Source organism: Hyperolius riggenbachi, chromosome 3 (genome assembly GCF_040937935.1).
Source record: "Hyperolius riggenbachi isolate aHypRig1 chromosome 3, aHypRig1.pri, whole genome shotgun sequence".
NCBI lineage: Eukaryota > Metazoa > Chordata > Amphibia > Anura > Hyperoliidae > Hyperolius > Hyperolius riggenbachi.
In genome coordinates this window covers 175,636,460-175,656,999 of record NC_090648.1, presented here as the reverse complement: position 1 = coordinate 175,656,999, position 20,540 = coordinate 175,636,460, and the positions used below count along the sequence as shown (strand labels likewise).

The 20,540-nt window shown below is 44.0% G+C and overlaps 1 protein-coding gene across 1 annotated transcript; it reads left to right on the top strand.

Moving 5' to 3' along the window:
• The first annotated feature begins 917 nt into the window (after positions 1 to 917).
• On the top strand, positions 918 to 19,265 carry LOC137561233 (pseudouridylate synthase 1 homolog). Its single transcript, XM_068272498.1, has 6 exons — positions 918 to 982; positions 5,688 to 5,790; positions 9,167 to 9,340; positions 12,975 to 13,106; positions 14,367 to 14,472; positions 18,511 to 19,265. Exons 2-6 carry the CDS (start codon positions 5,695 to 5,697, stop codon positions 19,221 to 19,223), a joined length of 1,221 nt encoding a protein of 406 aa, XP_068128599.1. The 5' UTR covers positions 918 to 982; positions 5,688 to 5,694; the 3' UTR covers positions 19,224 to 19,265.
• The last annotated feature ends 1,275 nt before the right edge of the window (positions 19,266 to 20,540 follow it).

Here is a 20,540-nt window from a genome sequence, read left to right as displayed (position 1 = left end):
TGCTCACATGTCACTAAAGCCCACTCACTCTGCCATCACTATGACAGCCGAACTCTGTGAGCCAGGCAGGAGACGATCTTATTGATTCCTGACGCTGTGAGCCAATGGGATTAGCTCACAATGATCACAGGATCAGAAGGCAATGAAATCGGCTCCTGACCAGCTCATGGAGCACTACTGTCATCCCGACAGCAAGGCAAGTGGGCTTTAGCGACAAGTAAATTGAAATCTACATCCAGGCAGGGATAACAGGCCCCAAACATGGCGTAGATTTCAACTAGCATTGTTTGGAAGAGGATATAAAGTGCTGGTAGTGTGAACTAGACAGCCCTTAGACTGCGCAATGCTGTGAACATCACTATAGGTGGTGCAGTGCAGTTCAATGCCCCTTATTACAATGCAGCCATTATTTCACATCACAACACCACACTGTCAACATAGCAAAAAGTGAGGCGAAAGTAGGGCAGAGATGCAGGCAGCCTACAGCATAGACAGTACAATTGGAAATTTATAAACAGTCAAAACTTGTGCAAGTTGTGCAGCAGCTGCCGTATTTTAGGGTGAGCTGTGGCTTGAAGTTACAGATAGAGCACTTGATGGGCGTGGAAGATTCTTAATGACAGCATCCCAAAATATTAGCATTCTGCATCCCCCAACTCCAGCCACATCTTTTAGGCTGGCGCCGATTGGAAGATTCCAGGCATGCTGGAGTAGTAGTTCCTTTCCAAAACAAAGTGAATATTCTGGATTTTCATGTATGCCTGGCCTGCTTATGCCAGCCGTCCTGCGCTGTCCCCAGCATAACAGAGCTGCTCCGTATTTCAGGAAGGGTGACCAGGTCACTAGAAGAGGAAGCGCGTGACAGAGCGGCTGGTGACGGCCAGGTCACGTGATCAGTCCTCAAGCCTGGTACCCCAGTCAGCGCGCATGTGCATTGTGAGAAGTGCGGCGAGGACGTGCCGGGAGCGCGCACGTTGCTCAGGTAAGGGGCTATAAATAGTGGGACAGCGAGGAAGGTGCATTTTCTTATGTGAGGTACACGTGTTTATGTACGAGCTAGTAGCGATATGAAGGTTTTTTTTTTGGTCCAAATCTTATTACATGTAATTGTTGTGTGTTATGTGCGGCTAGTATGTAACTGTGTCTCAGCTGCCCTCCAATTGAGAACCTAAAGTTTCTCCCAGCACGTCAGAATATACATTGCTGCATAACTGGCAATTATATAGATCAGCGTCCCAAATCCTGGTGTTGTAGGACAGTATTGTTGTGTCTCAGGACAGTGCCTTGTAACTTAGTCTGAGAGGATAGTCCCTCAATTAATTTAATGTGGGAGACACAGACCTCTGCATAAATAGGGAAGGATTACTCTGTGGCCTCACAATTGGCTTCCATACTCCGTGTCCATCTTCTGAAAACATTGGCCCACCCACAGATCAGAGATGTACCTGGTGGGAGTAGACCTCTGTCTCCAGGCACAATATCTGGGGATTAGTGGGTGGCACAGCCAGGACAGTCACTAGAGGGTCTTCTTTGATCCCTTATCCAATCATGTGTGGCAAGTGGCTGTACCCCTAAGGCCCGGTTCACACTTGCGGTTTTGCAAAAACCGCACCGGATGTCCGGACCGCACCGGAGCCGGATCGGACCTGAACCGTACGGTTCCTGTCCGGATCCGGTCCGGTTGCATACGGTTTCCGTGCGGTATGAACACGGTTGCGGTCCGGATCCGGATTCTTAAAGAGATAACAACCTGTATAAAAACAAAAAAAAATGTTGGGGTCTGGGAGGTCAGCAGAAGGGGGACCTGTGGAATCAGGCCCTCCGCTGTTTAGCACTCACCTCCACCTCCAACATGCTGCCAACATCTCCAGCTCGTGCTGCTCCACTCCAAAATGGTTGCCCATGTGTCCCCGATACAATATCGCCGCAACAATCCTCATAGGAAGTGGGGTAGAACATCCGGATTTTTTGCCAGTGTGTTGTGCGCTCTCCGGTTCTCATTGGTTTCCATTGGCCGGATGGTGCAGTCCGGCTCCGCCCCGGATACGGCTGCCGGAGGAGCCGGACCAAAAAATAGCGCATGTTGGAACGGACACCGGAGTCCGGATCCGGTCCGGCTCCGGTCCGGACGAAACGGACACATGTGAACCCTGGCATAGACTTACATTGCTATGCCGTGCGTCCGTTTCATCCGGCCAGCATGCGGTGCGGCTCCGGCACGGCTATTCCGGATAGCCACCGCTAATGTGAACCGGGCCTTAGCCAATCACTTGGACATTGCAGCGCAACAAGCCTTGCATAGGGTGTTGCTTATTCAACATTTGGAGGGAATGGTGTGTATTTGAAGCCCTACTTCACCCACAAGCCATGTGGAGATGTCCAGCAAGCAAGTACAATACTGTACTACTTAACAATAAAACTATGTAACTAAAACCAGTATTGTATATTTTGTACATGAAGACAACTTTGTATCTCTAAAATGTTATAACTCAAGTCGTATGTAAGTAGGGGATTGTCTTTCACTCACACCAATGATTATATTGCACATAGTGACCACACAAGGGGATAACATAGCAGGCACAACCAAAGGCGGACATGGGCCACACAAGAAGGGTGCAAGGTTCTGTACTTTTTAATGAGGATACAAAGGGTCATACTTGTTAAAAGGGTAAATAGTGGGGCACTTGCTAATAGGGGGACATGGGTATCACCCAGTGCTGTGGAGTTGCAGGACTCAACTTACACAACTTACACTAAATTCAACTTCCAGTCCCCTGGTATGAAACCTGTTTGTAAGTAGGGGGCCACCTGTACTAACCCAACCGAAGTCCTTTTCTCCTCTTTGAAGGCTAGCTGGGATCCTGCTTGCACTCCTGCGCATGCTGAAACTATGGCTCCAGGCAATGCAGCTGCTTAACAGATCCATCTGCTGCCTGGCTGTCAGCTGCACGAAGGAATCCACCCACCACCTGTCTTACAGCTGCAAATGGATTCAGAAGTGAGCTATATTGTCCCACATAGATTGCAAAAGTGGAACTGTTGTGTCCTACAGCATGGAAGTGTCAGAGTGACAAGGAACCCCACAGTTCCTGGGAACCCCATTGAGAATAGCTGATGTAGATTTAGCAGTGGACATTTAAACTCCAGGTCAGAGGGTAAGCAAACACTACCCCCTCCCCCTCCTGCATATGCTCGTGGTGAGAGGACAGTTTCTCTATCTCAGTGCCATTCAGCCTAAGTAATTTGTGGCTAGGGTTGTGGAGTTGGTACATAAATCCTTTCACTAACTTAGATTTTTCTGTTTTGAAAGTATTCATGTGTTTTCCATGTAATGCTTGCGGTACAACACATACAGTGAAGCATACAATGCATGTAAAGTATGCTTCACTGTTAACATGCTCATTATGTGATGGCACTGCCTGCATCACTTTATGCCCAACAGATCCGTTGCACTGCCCTTCCAATACACCAATGTTAACATTACCATTACAATATAATTTCATCAGGTTAGCAATGCGATTATATTGTCTGCGGCAACACTCCAGTGTGGAAGTGGCCTAAGCATTCATGCTATGATTAAGGAGCCACACATTGCTCCGATACGCGTAAGCTTTTTACTTGTACACTGGTAATGGATTAAGATGGATTTACAATAAAGTATTTTTTCTACTTCACCCTACCTCTTGGTGTAGCGGGACTTCCTTGGATATTTATTCTTCACACACTACCTGAACGGAGTTTGTAGATTATAGACAACACCTCTGTTTGATATGCACAAAATTCTCAGTGTATTCACAACAGCTTGCTTGGAAAGTATATGTGGAATACAGCAGTACAGTATATACAGGGTGGGCCATTTATATGGATACCCTTAATATAGCCATTTATATGGATACACCAATTTATGTGAATGGTGAAGTTAACAAACAAAACCACCGCTATTGGTCTGAAACTAACCCACATTGGATAGATACCTCCAAGACTGTTGGAACAAAACAATTGATGGTATGTCCTTCTTGTGCTATGCACTCCACTGCGCGCTCATCCACAGAACCTATATAAAACAGCTCCACATAACGTAATACTGTATGACCAGCAGGTATATTAAACTCCAAAACGCGGGTGTGGGTGATAAGAGTGCTTACATGTGATCACCACTACCCTAGAGGTTAAAAGGCTCACCAGATGAAGACCACCGTAATACAGGTGGCAATCTCGCATCAGTATATATGTATCACTCAGGACATCAGTGACCATATCCAGTTCCAATAAAAATTGCCTTTAATAAAACATATATGACAAGATCATTGTGCAGCATGTCAGTCCAACGATAAAAAACACACTGCGCCTCTCGCGCACTCAGGTAACTTACAAGATCCCACTAGGGGTAAGTTAGCGTGTCATAGTGGCAAGTCCCTCCGGTTTCAGATGCAATGTGTCTCCACCAGCCGTTTGCGGCGTCCCGCTCTGCCGGCTCCTGCGCCTCCGGACTTCCGCGTTTCAGACCATGTGAACTGCGTCAGGCGTACTGGCTCCGCCCTACACATTTCGTCACCAGAACTCATCAGGGGCTAGCGTTGCCAGTACGCCAGCCACAGAAATACTACTTGCCGATTGTCCCCTCCCCTCTTATTTCCATATCATTCAGCCTTGCCATTATCATACGCCTCACATTGATTAAAATAACACAGACTGCTGTCATCAAAAAGTCACATTAAAAATTGAACAATACATACTACCGCTTACATAATGAAACATACAGTATTAACACAAGTAAATAACATTCTATTAATCCGCTAAATTACAGTGATCAGTTTGTGGGGAGGAATTCTGGTCGTGTGCATAAGTTAAAACAGTGCATTACTTGTACCACAGTGGGGGTGGTCTACGTCCAGGCTATACCAGCCTGCAGGGTGTGTGTGGGGGGGAGGGGGGGCCGGAGGGGAGTAGCAAGAGATTAAAAAAAAAGTTTGGTGGAGGGGGCCTGTATCGCTTTTTTTTTCTGTTTTTGCTTTTTATAGGTTAAAAAAAGGGAAGAAATCCGGCAGCAGGTGAGCAATTGTGACATTACCTGCTTCAAGCAGGTGCTAAGTTTTTTTTCTCATTTGCCTGCATGTTTGGCAGGAAGCATCACTTTCTTGCAGCATGAACCAGCAATTGCATAGGTGGAAAAGAACTCAATTGGATATAAAATTGTTCAAGCAAGTCTTTTACAGCTGGTTAAAAAGCATGTTTTTCACAGCCAAACCTTGGTAAAGACTTGCAATTCTACTGCAGAACACTATCATGGTATGCATCCCGATGCACACTTCTGGAAAGTACACACAGAAAACCAACTAAGAGCCCTGACACACAGGAGAGGCGGTCATTTCTGTTCTAAAAAAAAAACCTGCTTCCATTGATTTGCTGCTACTGCGATTTATTTTTTTTTACACGATTTTAATGCAAGTTAATAGAAACGTGTCTTTTTTTTAATGCAAAAAACCCGCTAAACAAACTGGTGTGCCAGGGAAATCTGTGAAAGTGTGAGGGGCACTCAGATTATCAGGGAATAGTTGCCTTTTTGATGCTGTATAACTTTGATAATAAGACTAACTACACTTACCGATACTACCAGATCCTTCTATTAGTAGCATTGTGTAGAGATGTGTAATTTTGTGCTTATTCAATTTGTTCTATTTCCTCAGCTTGAAAATGAAGGCTATTACAATGTTAAGAGCTCAGTCAAGAAGCATTCATAGAAATGTTTTATTCCGATTATTAAGTGGGACAGCTGCGCTGCCAGATCAGGTACTGTATATCTTTGCTCACTGTTCATGTATAGGTAATAAAACGAGGCATTCAAGGTATCCTACTTATAGGGTCAGCCCATTTAGAAAGGCTGACCATTATTGCAAGTGTAAACTCGGCATAAGAATGTCTGTTGCTTCTTTGTCATCATGTAATGTAGTTAAGGTATGTACACATGCACTATTTGTGCTGCCCATCAGGATCGCATATAATCTTGCTGAAGGCATTGTGAGAAACGAGCCTTCCGCGCAAGCGACTGAGCCTATTACCGGGGCTGATCGCTGCTGAACGGCAGACCAAAGGAGTACAGCGAGGGACTCGCACGTGCTTATGGGGCTGAAGGAAGCCCCGTCTAAAGGTGGCCATACATGGTACAATTTTTCTATTTTTTTCGATTAGATAATTTAGTTCGATTATTCCGTTAGATCGAATATAATGGTTTTTCCAGCATGTCCGATCTGGTTTTTCTCGAAAAAACGGTATAATCGTTCAAATTTCTTGATCGAAAAAAAAAATATTTTCAACTTTCATTTGATTCGATCATTTAGATCGAATAAACGGGATAATCGAACATTTTTATTTACCATGTATGGCCACCATAAGTATCAATTTTGCAGATCACCTCAGCTCTGGTACACTTTAATCAGTGAGAGACAGCTTGAGATGTTCAAAGGATCATTAGTTCTGCTTGGTTTACAGCTTAAAATGCAGAGGGTGGATTTTAAAATGCAACTGTGACAGTCTGATGCAATGTTATTAATAAAGCTATACAACTGAAAATAAAAATACGAGACTCTTTTGTTTGCTACTAATGTTCTATTAATTATCCGTACTACCCATACAATTCATTATATCATAAGTTTATTTTCACTTTAGATGTGCTTAAAGGAATCATCGGGAAAAAAAAATCAGCTTTACTCACCTGGGGCTTTCACCAGCCACTTGCAGCTGACTGTCCCACGATGACCGTCCCAGGCTCCCCGCAGGGTGCAGAGGACGACCTTGAGGCCGTCCTTACTGCGACATGCGTGAAGCACTGCTGTCAATCATGGCCACGTTATGCGCACTGCGCAGGCGCAGTAGTTCTGTAGTTTCCTGATGATTCCTAAAGCATTAATAATAATAATAATAATAACTTAAGCAATATTACTTGCCAAAAACAAATATCAACAATGAAGAATGTATGCATACCAGGGCCGAGGCAGAGGCAAGAGAGACCCCAGCCTCAGGGCGCAGTGTAGGAGGGGGCGCACAACTCACTCAGCTATCATTCCCCTATTGTGTTTGAAGCAGAGAGAAATAAGAAAAGAGGATACATGGCAGTGACTGCAAGCCAGATTAAGGTGTTGGGGGCCATGGGGCGCCTCTTAGTCTAAAAGAAATCAGTGTGTGACGACTGGGGTGGGAGGGATGAAGGGGGGTGCACTTTGGTGTTTCAGCCTTGGGTGCATAAGACCCTTGTCCTGGCTCTGATGCGTACAGTATAATCTTGTTTATTGTAAACTCCAAGGGACCAGGAAAAGTGGTTTACTATATCAGAAGTTGACCTAGAAAAGACCCAGCATGCCCTGGTACAATGTCTGCTGCAAAGGAGCAACCCTGTCCTCCCAGTGGAGGTACAGTACAAGCACTTGCACATTTGGTGTACTACAAGGTTAAGTATACTTTGGGGCTGCATAGCCAGGCTGGACAAATCGCTAGTAGAGTATCCAGGGCTCCTTAAAAATTGCAGCCGTCACAGAATAGAGGCAGCCACTTGCTTCCTGTGAGTAGGTCCAATACCTCCATGGGTGGGACTTGCAGCAAGTGTCCTGCAAAACTTTCTTCTCACACTCACTTTCTGCTCTCAATCATAAAGACTCAAAATGCAGCAAATCTTAATAAGCAACTTGCATCTGTAATGCGAGTGACTCTGATACTTCCACAGGCGGGACTTTCACTCTATTCTCCTTAGTTTTGCAGCGAGCAAGGCCCACTCTGATCTGCAGCACAAGTGAAAGTAGCCTGTACTGCGCTCCATACGGTACCAGGAGCATCATCAATAATAAGGGAAGAGATACCTGGAAGTGCATACACTCTCGCGGGAGAACAGTGACGATACTTTTACCGGTGACTGCAAAGTGGAAGTGGTAACACTACATCCTCTTTTATTTACATTCACATTATTCCTCATTTTCCCCAGACTGCTTATTTTTACGGTATATCCGGCACCGGTGCCATTCTTCTTGTCTTACAAATGTTATCAGACGTCAGCTCACTTGCAACCAGCCTGAAGCGAGCAGCCGACCATGGGTTTTACACTGACATATGACGCATGCACCGCCCACTGTTTACTTTATCCAGAGTCAGCGTCACGTAGGGGCCAAAAAACATGTTTACTATAACAGAAGTTTTATTATATCAGAGTTTACTATACTAGGTGTTGCTCCCATAGACTTATAATGGAGATTGGCCGGGACCTGGAGAGGTAGTTTACTATACCCAAATGTTTACTATATCGGAGTTTACTATAACAAGATTACACTGTAAAAGCTGCCTATGCCATCTGCACTAGTGTACCCAAAATGAATGTTTGTCTTTAATTTGTGCAAAGCTAACAACCAATAGTACTTCTCATCTTTATCCCAAAGGATGCAGAATCCACCATTTGCCAAAGAAATTTCAAAATTTGATTTGTCAAACCACAGGACGCTATCTACTTTGCCTATGTATATCTTAAGGTGCGTACACACCTAACAACTGATGTCACCCCTCAGGGATCTGGACCTGATCCCCTTGGGCAACATCACTGGGCTGGCCTGTACAGACACGTCAGCTGTGTAGCTGGCAATGCATTTTGTTGCTATGCAGGAAAGGGGGGCAGAGTGGCATCTTCAAAGATGTCGCCGCCGGTCGGCCAAGTTGATCCACAGGGGGGTATCGCTTACCAAGTGGCCATCACTGATCATGGACCTCTGTACACATATCTGACTATCAACTGGAGCGGTCATTATTGTACGAGGCTTTAAATGAGTCTGGACCCAGAGAAGGTGGTGGTGTTTCTAGATCATGTTTATTCTGGGGTTTTTTTCTGTGCATGGTAGAGTTTTCACTTGCATTTTGTGGATTCAGCAATGTTTTGTAAAGTGTTCCAGAGTCTATGTAGTGGTTTCCACTACAACATTGTATTTGCTTTATATTTAGTCCCTCCTGAGGGCTGGAAAGTCCTGGCAATCCAATACTAGCTTGTTACAAAATGACTTGTATATTAATCATTTGTAATATACATTTTTCTACTAAAGCGAAGTAACTCTTTAATGGAGGCATACTATTACATTTACTGTGCTGACATGTTCTTTTGGGAGTGTATATGATGTAGTATTCTTTCTTTTAAAAGGGTCAGAAAGTAACAGATGAAGAAAAACTGTATAGTCAGATAGTGAATGGAGAGGGAGTATATGAGGAAGAAGAGCAAAATATGTCCAAGAGTACAGATGAGGTACCAAAAAAGAAGAAGAAGAAATGGGCTATAATGATGGTTTACTGTGGTCATGGATATCATGGATTGCAGGTAGGTGAAAGAGAATTGAATAACTGAAGTGGTATTGATGGAAGCCTTATAGATCTTTTAACTTTAATATTTAGAGCTATTGCTAAACAGGAAATTTATAGTGCATTTTACTCTGTGACAAATATACATCTTATATGTATGCATAAACATGTATTCTGGGCTGTCGAGTCGGTACAAAAATCACCCGACTTCTCAGTGTATGAAACCACAGAGTCCAACTCCAGGTAACAAAAATTGCTTCGACTCCACAGCCCTGCATGTATTGTAACTTTTTAAATTTTTCATTATAGTGGTCCTTAAAGGTTGGCAATATTGCTTGAAACTGGATTCCAGGCAGTAGCTCAAACCTAAAAGTAACATGCCCATGTTAAAAATAAATAACAGTGACACCTGAAGATAAATGTATAATTGAGTTGTTAGAGGTGTGTATACAGCAACCATGTTACCACAGTATTCCACTCCTATCCCCTTAAAGTACATCAGAATCATCCTAAAAAGGAAAAGTTTCATACCTCAGTAATAGGAAGCCTTTGGTTAATGCAAAGGCTTCCCGCATGCTGTTACACCACGCTAGCTAAGAGTCTCTCCAAACGTTTTTCACGCAAGCTAGTCGGCCATGCACGAGTGCATCCTGACTGGGCATGGGCAAGAAAGGTCCATGTATGTCCAGTAGAATTAAGCTGCTCGTGCATGAAGGAAAAGCCCTGCAGCGGTTGCTTTGTTTTACTGGGCATACGTGTACAGGCAGGGAGGCACCATGATCACTGCTGGAACAAGGAGAGGTTAGATACTACTACAGTGGGATGCGAAAGTTTGGGCAATCTTTTTAATCATCATAATTTTCCTGTATAAATGATTGGTTGTTAAAAAATGTCAGTTAAATATATCATATAGGCGACACACACAGTGATATTTGAGAAGTGAAATGAAGATTATTGGATTTACAGAAATATTTGTTTAAATAAAATTAGGCAGGTACATACATTTGGGCACTGTTGTAATTTTATTAATTCCAAATCTTTTAGAACTAATTATTGGAACTCAAATTGGCTTGGTGAGCTCAGTGACCCCTGACCTACATACACAGGTGAATCCAATTATGAGAAAGAGTATTTAACCTCCCTGGCGGTACACAGTTTACGAGGCTGCGTCCGCGGGAGGGATTTTTAGAATAAAAGTAGTTTTAAACTTCGTAGCTAGCACTAGGCTAGCTACCTGTGTCCCCCAAGTCCCTCGACACCTATCTGCTCCCCCCTGATCGCCATCAACAACACTCACCTGTCCGCAATCCCGCGAGAGCCGCAGCTTCCCAAATAGCTTCAATCGTCGCTATGGCGACGATCGGACATGACGTCATCGACATCATGACGTCATGTGCAGTCCCGATCCTCCCCATAGCGAAGCCTGGAACTGATCGGGAGGCTGCGCCATCGCGGGATCCCTGGGGGGAATGTATTGCGGCGGGGATTGGGGGGAGAGTGGAGGCACTTGGGGGGCACAGGTAGCTAGCCAAGTGCTAGCTGAAGAAAATTGAACACATTTTATGAAAAAAAACCTCCCGGGGCCATGCGATCCCCTGCGGGGGCTAGCCCGACACTGTGTCGGGCTTACCAACAGGGAGGTTAAGGGGGTCGTTTGTAAGTTTCCCTCCTCTTTTCAATTTTTTCTAAAGAGTAGCAACATGGTGGTCTCAAAACAACTCTCAAATGACCTGAATGCAAAGATTGTTCACCATCATGGTTCAGGGGAAAGATACAGAAGCTATCTCAGAGATTTCAGCTGTCGGTTTCCACAGTTAGGAACATATTGATGAAATGGAAGACCACAGACTCAGTTCAAGTTAAGGATTGAAGTGGCAGACCAAGAAAATTCTCGGATAAATAGAAGCAAAAAATGGTTAGAACAGTCAGAGTCAACCCCCAGAACAGCACCAAAGACCTACAACATCATCTTGCTGCAGATGGAGTCACTATGCATCATTCAACCCTTCGGCGCACTTTTTACAAAGAGATGCTGTGTGGGAGAGTGATGCAGAGGAAGCCTTTTCTCCACACACAGCACAAACAGAGCCGCTGGAGATATGCTAAAGCACATTTGGACAAGCCAGCTTCATTTTGAATAAGGTGCTGTGGACTGATGAAACTAAAATTGAGTTATTTGGGCATAACAAGGGGCGTTATGCATGGAGGAAAAACAACGCAGCATTCCAAGAAAAACACCTGTTGCCTACAGAAAAATATGGCGGTGGTTCCATCATGCTGTGTGGCCAGTGCAGGGACTGGGAATCTTGTCAGAGTTGAGGGATGCATGGATGCCACTCAGTATCAGCAGATTCTGCAGTCCAATGTCCAGGAATCAGTGAAAAAGTTGAAGCTGCGCCGGGTCTGGATCTCTCAACAAGATAACGACCCTAAACACTTCTCAAAATCCACTAAGGCATTCATGCATAGGAACAAGTACAACATTCTAGAATGGCCATCTCAGTCCCCAGACCTGAATATAATTGAAAATCTGTGGTGTGAGTTAAAAAACAGTTGTCCATGCTCAGAAGCCATCAAACCTGAATGAACTAGAGATGTTTTGTAAAGAGGAATGGTCCAAAATACCTTCAAACACAATCCAGACTCTTATTGGAATTATTGGAACATACAGGAAGCGTTTAGAGGCTGTAATTTCTGCAAAAGGACAATCTACTAAATATTAATTTCATTTCTTTTTTTGTGGTGCCCAAATTTATGCACCTGCCTAATTTTGTTTAAAGTGGGTCCGAGATAAACTTTTACTCACTGCATAATTGTGTTCCTTTCATATAGTTTATAGGGCATTCCTCAAGCCAAATACTTTTTTTTTTGTTTTTGTTTTAATACTCTAATTCCCTATAAACTAAACAAGCCTCACCCACAGCTTCTCCAGAGTGCCTTGACATTCTCCGCCTTAGTAGCAAGGGCTTATGGGAGGTCAATCTGGGCAGGAGGAGGAGGTTACTAGCCAGAGATGGCAGAGCGGAGGAGGAAAGAGGAGTGGGAGATACAGATCAGCTTGCCTGTGTGTAATGTGACAAACAGAACATGGCTGCCCTCATTGTATCACAGGAATAAATAATCATATACTGTTGAAGCTATTTGCAGCTAAATTTGATGTGTAAACTTTAGATAAGATATATGGACAAGTTACTTGTCATAGTTAGTTTTTCATCTCGGATCCGCTTTAAACAATTATTGCATACTTCCTGTAAATCCAATAAACTTCATTTCACTTCTCAATCATCACTGTGTGTGTCTCCTATATGATATATTTAACTGGCATTTTTTATCGTAACAACCAATGATTTATACAGGAAAATCATGACGATTAACAAGGTTGCCCAAACTTTCGCATCCCACTGTATATTTACCTAGCATGCATCTGTCTGCCAGTGTCTCAGTGACTGATAGAAAAATAAGCAAACTTGCACAGCTGCTCAGTCTGCCCTGCTCTTTGTATAAAATCAATGTATCGTATTAATAAGTGCTTATAGTTCAAATTTTCATAAGAAGTTACAAATATAATGAATGGTCAATTTCTGGTACTATACATCTGTATCAAGTAGGTTTTTTTCAGTATTGTACATTAATTATACTCTTGTTTTGGACAGGTAAATAAGTTTGAGCTGCCAACTATTGAAGGAGTGCTGATTCAAGCACTAATAAAAGCTCAGTGTGTCCCCGAGACGTGTTCTTATAATTTAAAGGAAATGCGGTTCCATCGCTGTGCTCGGACTGACAAGGTGACAGAGAAAATTGTGATGTGTTTATCGTAGTGTTAGCTATGCAAGGCTTGTGTGCACACATCTTACTATGGTGGGTGCTGTCTATTCTCTCTGGTTATTAGTGCGAGAATGTGTTCCTCTTCATCCACTAGATATACTATGTAACACTGTGTACTGGATTCAGCATGATACAGTTTGCGTTTCCGTTTTGATATTCCATACACTCTGGATCCATGTCTGGCAAGTGCCCCCCCCCCCCTCCCTCAATGTTGATGTCATACACAATACAGTCTATAAAATGATGGCTCTAGACAAGCCCCTAAAAAACATCTGAACAATCTTTAAAGGAGTACTGTAGGGGGAAAAAGGAGTTTAACTCACCTAGGGCTTCTAACAGTCCCCCGCAGACGTCCTGTGCCCACGCGGCCACTCACTGATGCTCTGGTCCCCGCCGCCAGTTTACTTCCGGAAATTTGCAACTTTAAAGTCGCAAAACCACTGCGCCTGCGTGGTTGCTTCCACGCTCCCACTAACATCACCAGGAGCGGTCTGAGTCTGCGCAGTACGCTTCCCGTGACATCAGCCTGCGCAGTCGCGTCCTCACTCCTGCTGATGTCACGGGAAGCGTACTGCGCAGACTCAGACCAATCCTGGTGATGTCAGTGGGAGCGTGGAAGCAACCACGCAGGTGCAGTGGTTTTGCGACTTTAAAGACGCAAATTCCGGAAGTGAACCGGCAGTGGGGACCGGAAGCATCAGGCACAGCATGTTTGGGGACCGATAGAAGCCCCAGGTGAGTTCAACTCTTTTTTTCCCCTACCCCCCTACAGTACTTCTTTAAGCAGTTTGCATCTGAATTTCATACCTATAGGCAAGACGGTCACATTAACATCAACAGAAGCTGGTAAAAGCCAATTGATATAAGAATAGGGGCTTGATGCACAACACTGCAGTAATATTGCACAGACAGTGCACGGCAATATTACCCTTATGTCCTACAGTGTGCACAGAGAGTTACGCTATTAGTGCGACCCGTGGTATTTGAGTATCGTGACCGTTTCTGTGGTAACAAGTGTTAACACATTAGTAGTCATGCTAATAGCGTAACAAGGTACACACTGCCAGAAGTAATAGTAATTTTGCCCTACACTGCATTATTACCGCAGTTTGAAGCATCAAGCCCTAGGTGTCTTACTAAGCATGTATTTTCCTGTCAGCTGCATGTACAGGTATTTAAAAACACTGTTTGGCATCTAGTAACAATCTGTTGTTTTTTAGGGAGTCTCTGCACTGGCCCAAGTAGTTTCTCTGAAGCTTTTTAAACCCTACACAGATCCAGTGGAGAAAATCAACTCTTTCCTTCCCCCAGCCATCCGTGTACTAGGTAAGTATGACCTCTACCCCTCAAGCTGCAATATGGAGGTTTTGCAGCACAGTGACTGATGCATTTATACTGGGGAGCTATATATCACTGGCCAACATGTCCCGAGCTTGGTACTAGTATGTCAATTGTTTAGAGGGCAGTTTAGGACTAAGCATTAGAAAAACGTTCAAGGAAGGGGTTAAAGGGAAGGTCCAAGCAAAATAGAAAAATGAGTTTAACTTACCTTGGGCTTCTACCAGCCCCATGCAGCCATCCTGTTCCCTCGTAGTCACTCACTGCTGCTCCAGTCCCCCGCTGGCAGCTAGCCGACCTTGGAGGTCGGCGGGCCACATTGCGTACATTTTTACGCATTCCCGCTAGTGCAGGAACATTAACACATACATTTTTACGCGTTAGTGGTTTAATGCGTAAAAATGTACGCATTGAACCACTAACGCGTAAAAATGTATGTGTTAATGTTCCTGCACTAGCGGGAATGCATAAAAATGTACGCAATGCACAATTTTTACGCGTTAGTGGTTTAATGCGTAAAAATTTACACATTGAACCACTAACGCGTAAAAAATGTATGTGTTAATGTTCCTGCACTAGCGGGAATGCGTAAAAATTTACGCAATGCGGCCCGCCAACCTCCGAGGTCGGCTAGCTGCCAGCGGGGGACTGGAGCAGCAGTGAGTGACTACGAGGGCACATGATGGCTGCATGGGGCTGGCAGAAGCCCCAGGTAAGTGAAACTCATTTTTTTTATTTTGCTTGGACCTTCCCTTTAACATTAGTGAGTCAGTTATGGTTGAGTTAAGGTGCCCTTTAATGATGCAATTTTACTGAACGATCCATCTTCCGATCAATCAGATTGGGTATTGTTGATGCTGCCAATTGACTAAAAATAATCAATTTATCTGTCTATTTTGTGGATCAGTTCCACATGAAAATTGGTTACCGTATTTTTCGGAATATAAGACGCACTTTTTCTTCCCCAAAACTGGGGGTAAAAAGTGGGTGCGTCTTATATTCCAAAGGTACGGTATTTTTGCCCCATAACATACTTACCGGATCCTGCCGCCGCGATCCTCGCCTCCTTCGTCTGTCCGCCGTCATCCAATGTCGCAGCAGCAGTCATCAGAGGGTCCAGCAATCCCATCCAGTATCCCCGCTCTTTAAGTGTCCAAGTCGCCGGCTCCTGTTCACTGCAGCCATGCTTGTATGCAGGCTCGCGGTGATCACCCGGTGATTACGCGATGCTGGGGCCGCCTTCCTCCATAGTTACGGCGTCCTCTTCTTAGATACAGTGACCCCTTCTGTGTGACGAGCGGCGCATGTGCGCCGGGGTCACGCATGACGTCAGGCGCACGTGCGCCGCTCGTCACGCAGAAGGGGGCACTGTAACTAAGAAGAGGACGCCGTAACTATGGAGGAAGGCGGCCCCGGAAGCGCGTAATCACCGCATGATCACCGCGAGCCTGCATACAAGCATGGCTGCAGTGAAGAGAAGCCGGCGACTTGGACACTTAAAGAGCGGGGATACTGGATGGGATTGCTGGACCCGCTGATGAAACCTAATGGGACCCTCAGATGACGGCTGCTGCGACTCTCGGGTGATGACAGGCAGATGGAGGAGGGGAGGATCGCGGCGACAGGATCAGGTGAGATGCAGCAGGGGTGTAGTGTAGTGTAGTTTGGGTTGGCTGGAGGGGTTACTTAGTGAAGTGTAGTGTAGTTTGGGTTGGCTGGAGGGGTTACTTAGTGAAGTGTAGTGTAGTTTAATTTGGCTGCAGGTGTTAGTGAGGGAAGTGTAGTATACTGTAGTGTAGTGTAGTTGTTGTAGTAGGGGTTAGTGAAGTAATGTGTAGTTGATGGGGGCAGCAGGGGTAAGGGAAGTGTAGTGTAGCAGGTGTTAGTATAGATGGGCAGTGTAGCTTAGATAAAGACAGTTTTTTGGGGAGTTAGAGGTCCATAAGAAGCCCCTGCGCCATAGACGCACCTAGGTTTAGTTTTTTTTTTTTTCCTGATTTTTGCCCTCTAAATCTAGGTGCGTCTTATATGCCGGAGCGTCTTATATTCCGAAAAATACGGTATATATTTTTTTTAATCCATTTATTATTGATGCATTCGGATTGCTTCCTTCTGATCACAATTGTCAGATCGGAAGGTCAATCATTCGGTAAAATTGCATCATTAAAGGACCACTATCATGAAAAATGGTAACATTTTAAATACTTACATACACAATGTACATTTCTCCCAGAGTAAAATGCACCCTAAATTACGTTTTTTTATGTTGCTGTCACTTACAGAAGGTAGTAAAAAGCTGACAAATTTTAACTGATTCTGGACTAGTTCATCTCCTCATGGGGGATTCTCAGCATTTCTTTTAGGCTCTTCAAAATCACTCCCTGGAAAGGTCTATACAAAGATTTCAGATAGCTTTCCTACTCTTTTGTATAGTATTTTGGAAGTTGGGTTGAGCAACTGATGTTCTATAAATTTTTGGGTAAATAAAAAAAAAATAACAAAATCCCCCATGAGGAGATGGACTAGTCTAAAACCTGTCAGATGTATCAGATTTTCATTACCTACTGTGAGTGACAGCGACATAGGAAAAAAAAGTAATTTATAATGCATTTTACTCTGGGAGAGATGTACAATTATATACATGTATTTTTAATTGGCAGCTTTAGGAAGAGTATCTATTTGAAAATAATCAGTTAGGATTACTGATGAAAACATTTTTGTACCCGGGACGTATAATAGTATTGGGAATTTCATTGTCCGTTCTCCATTCCAATGCCAGATCCACATGCACCCCAGAAAATGACACACTGCCGTGTGGAGCCTTGCTTGCCTCAGCCAGTTTTGTTTAATTTTTCTAAATATAATTCTGTTCGTTAAGTATATTGTATATTATTTATTAGTCACAGTGGCGTAGCAATAGGGCAGTGATGGCTAACCATGGCACTCCAGCTGTGACAAAACTACAAATCCCTTCATGCCTCTGCCTCCCTGAGGTATGCTTAGAGCTGTCAGAGTATTGCAATGCCTTATGGGACTTGTAATTCCACCACAGCTGGAGTGCCAAGGTTAGCCATCACTGCAATAGGGGGTGCAGAGGCAGCGACCGCATCGTGGCCCTTGGGCCGGAGGCCCCCACCTGCAACCACAGTATTAACTCTCTATTGGTCCTCTGAAGGTAATAATCACTTTTATAGGTGCTTTTATTAGTAGTAATCATTAACAAACTGTTCCCCATCCCCTCCTTGCACTTATGACACTGTGGCTGTCCTTGGCAGATTTTGGTGCGCCGTATCAATTGTTATGTGTAGAGCGCTAGGGGGGCCCCATTGTAAACCTAGCACCAGGGGCCCATAGCTCCTTAGCTACGCCACTGATTAGTCATGTATTTTTTTCAGTTCAGAAGCAGAAATGATCATAGTAGTCATATAGAGCAAGATCTTGGCTAGAAAGTAGCAATTTTTAATGAAATGAATGGCGTGATTTGTTGATGCTGCCACATGCCTTGTTAATGGGATATTTGTGACGGGGCAGTGTGTCTGCAGTCTCCTAGATTTATCATCCTCTGAATGGATCTATGAGTCCCCTATGTTCTTCCGCTGTTGGCTCTGGTAGCGCACAACTGCACGGGGAGTCGTGCACATTCGCGGCCCGTCCACGCACCCTGGTGGTGCAGAATGGAGGGGACCCAGAGGATGCCAAGGGACCGGGGAGCTGGAGGTAGCCCCAGGTAAGTTCAGATTCCATTTTTAGTGTCTGTGTCTGTTCAGTGTCCACACACAGGGTACACATATCACCTATTATTTGTATGCATCATCTTCTGGAGCACTTTACAGAAGAACACACAGTCATGTCACTAACCATCCCTCAGAGGAGATCACAGTCTAATCCTTGACAGATTCTGATGCCCCAACCTTTGTTTTGCTGTACTGCAAAGAAAACGATACAAGCTTGTATAAGCAATGATGTGTTTTCAGTTTTTGTGCGTCTTCTGATATTCCATTCTAATTGTATGTTTTGCATGCTCAGGTATAAAGCGGGTGACTAAAGGATTCAATCCCCAGCATACGTGTGACTCTCGGACATATTCTTACACGTTGCCCACGTTTGCACTGTCAAGAGGTGGCGTCTCCTTTCCTGACTCCGGCTTCCGGCTGCCGCGAGAAGACTTTCATCTTGTCAGTGGACTGCTGTCTGTTTATAAAGGAACGCACAACTTCCACAACTTCACATGTTCCAAACTGGCCACTGATAAATCTGCTTATAGACACATAATTGATATTTCCTGCTCAGATCCATTTCTTCTTCATGGCGTGGAGTTTATACGCATCCATATCCGAGGGCAGAGCTTTATGCTGCACCAGATTCGGAAAATGGTTTGTCTCATCATAGCGGTGGCACGAGGCCTAGTCCCTGCTGATCTCCTCATTCATTCTATGCAGATGGAGAAGGTCAACATTCCTCTAGCGCCAGGCTTAGGCTTGGTTCTAGAATTTACACATTTTGACAGCTACAATCGGCGTTTCTTTGATAGCCCACATGAGCCAATAACATGGGAAGATTTTTTACCTGCCAGAGAAGCCTTCAGAGAGGAGAAGGTTATGCCAGTTATTGTAGAAGGAGAACTAAGAGATCTTTCAATGTGTCACTGGCTGCAGCAACTTAGTATGCACAATTTTATGAACATTGCAGATAGCTCCAAAATGAATAGTGTGATTCTACCCGAAGAATGTGCGCTATAGAAGGTGTTTTATAAAAAACAAAATAAAATTCAAATATTCCAAGTTCCTTGTCTAAGTCATTCAATATCATACTGGTAGGTTAACTATCGTCCACCAGAAATTGGCCCTAGAGTATAGTACTCCTGGTAGAATGTGATGGTAATGGGAATTGTTCAGTACGGTTTGTGAAGCATTGTGTAATATGTCATCAAACCAGAGTAGCTGCTCCACCTCCCTCATATTGCAGTGTTGTCATGGAAGGGTGTCAGATAGGAAGCCACTCCTACTGAATATACACCAAGAATCGCCACTTTTTTCGTATGGATTAAAATAATTATCCTTTATTGTACATCCATAAGGCCTGGTTCACATTGGACTTAAAAAACGGTCTGTTTAGCAGAGCTAATCGGACCAGATCCTAACAGGTGAACGGATCTAATGTTGATCAATAGGATCCGTTCACATTGCTCCATTACGCTGGGCATATACGGCTCGATTTTGCTGCTCGATTCTCCCCCTAGATCGATTCCCCGGTCGATTCCGTAGGCGATTCTCTTATCTTCGGCTCATTTTTCTTATCTTTTTTCCATTGTGTTCAATGCAGAATCAAGCAGCGAAACGATTGGGCAGGAGATCGGACATGTCGGAAATTATCTATCGAGCCATCTAAATGGCTCAAAAAGTAACTGTGTATTCCCAGCATTAGAATAGATCTGTTCAGAACTTTCCGCCAAACGGACCGCAAGTTTGGGACTGCAGCAATTTTTCTGGAACTATGTATCTGTCGCATTGACCACGCATGAAGGGAGGGTCATGGATCAAGAAATGACGCCTATTAAAAACAAATCAGTTTTACGGATACGTTTTTGATCTGCCATTGGGAACCAGGCCTTAAACAGCACAGCAACATTGAAATGACAGCACAGATAGCGGACACATTTCTAACCCTGTTGAGTCCTTGGTTGCAGATCCTCCTGGTCAGATGAGACTAAAATTGAACTTTTTGACCACCAAGGGAAATGTTTTGTTGTACAAAATATTAATATAGAGGGATATCAACCTATTGTCAAAAAAAGTCTCACCTAGAAAAATATCGTACAAAAATAGAGTATATAGGGAGCCTCTTAATTATAAAAAATAACGCTTTATTGCACATACTAATATTGCACACACAGAAGAAATCCCTAACACCCTCCCATTAAAAACATCCAGGCTGTAAACATTGATAGAGCTAAGCCCTGAACTAAAGGAGTGCACTCCTAATGTCTTTAACAATAATTGTTATCTTCAGGGCCCCCTTTGTAGCGTTTAATCGGCTCAATGTATTGCACAGATGAT

What these genes read in the sequence shown, in the direction of transcription:
- LOC137561233 (XM_068272498.1), top strand. Translation starts at nt 5,695, where the DNA reads ATGAAGGCTATTACAATGTTAAGAGCTCAGTCAAGAAGCATTCATAGA. An exon ending in CAGCTGCGCTGCCAGATCAG is followed by an intron (nt 5,791 to 9,166) that starts GTACTGTATATC and finishes TTCTTTTAAAAG; the next exon opens with GGTCAGAAAGTAACAGATGA. An exon ending in GCTGTGCTCGGACTGACAAG is followed by an intron (nt 13,107 to 14,366) that starts GTGACAGAGAAA and finishes GTTGTTTTTTAG; the next exon opens with GGAGTCTCTGCACTGGCCCA.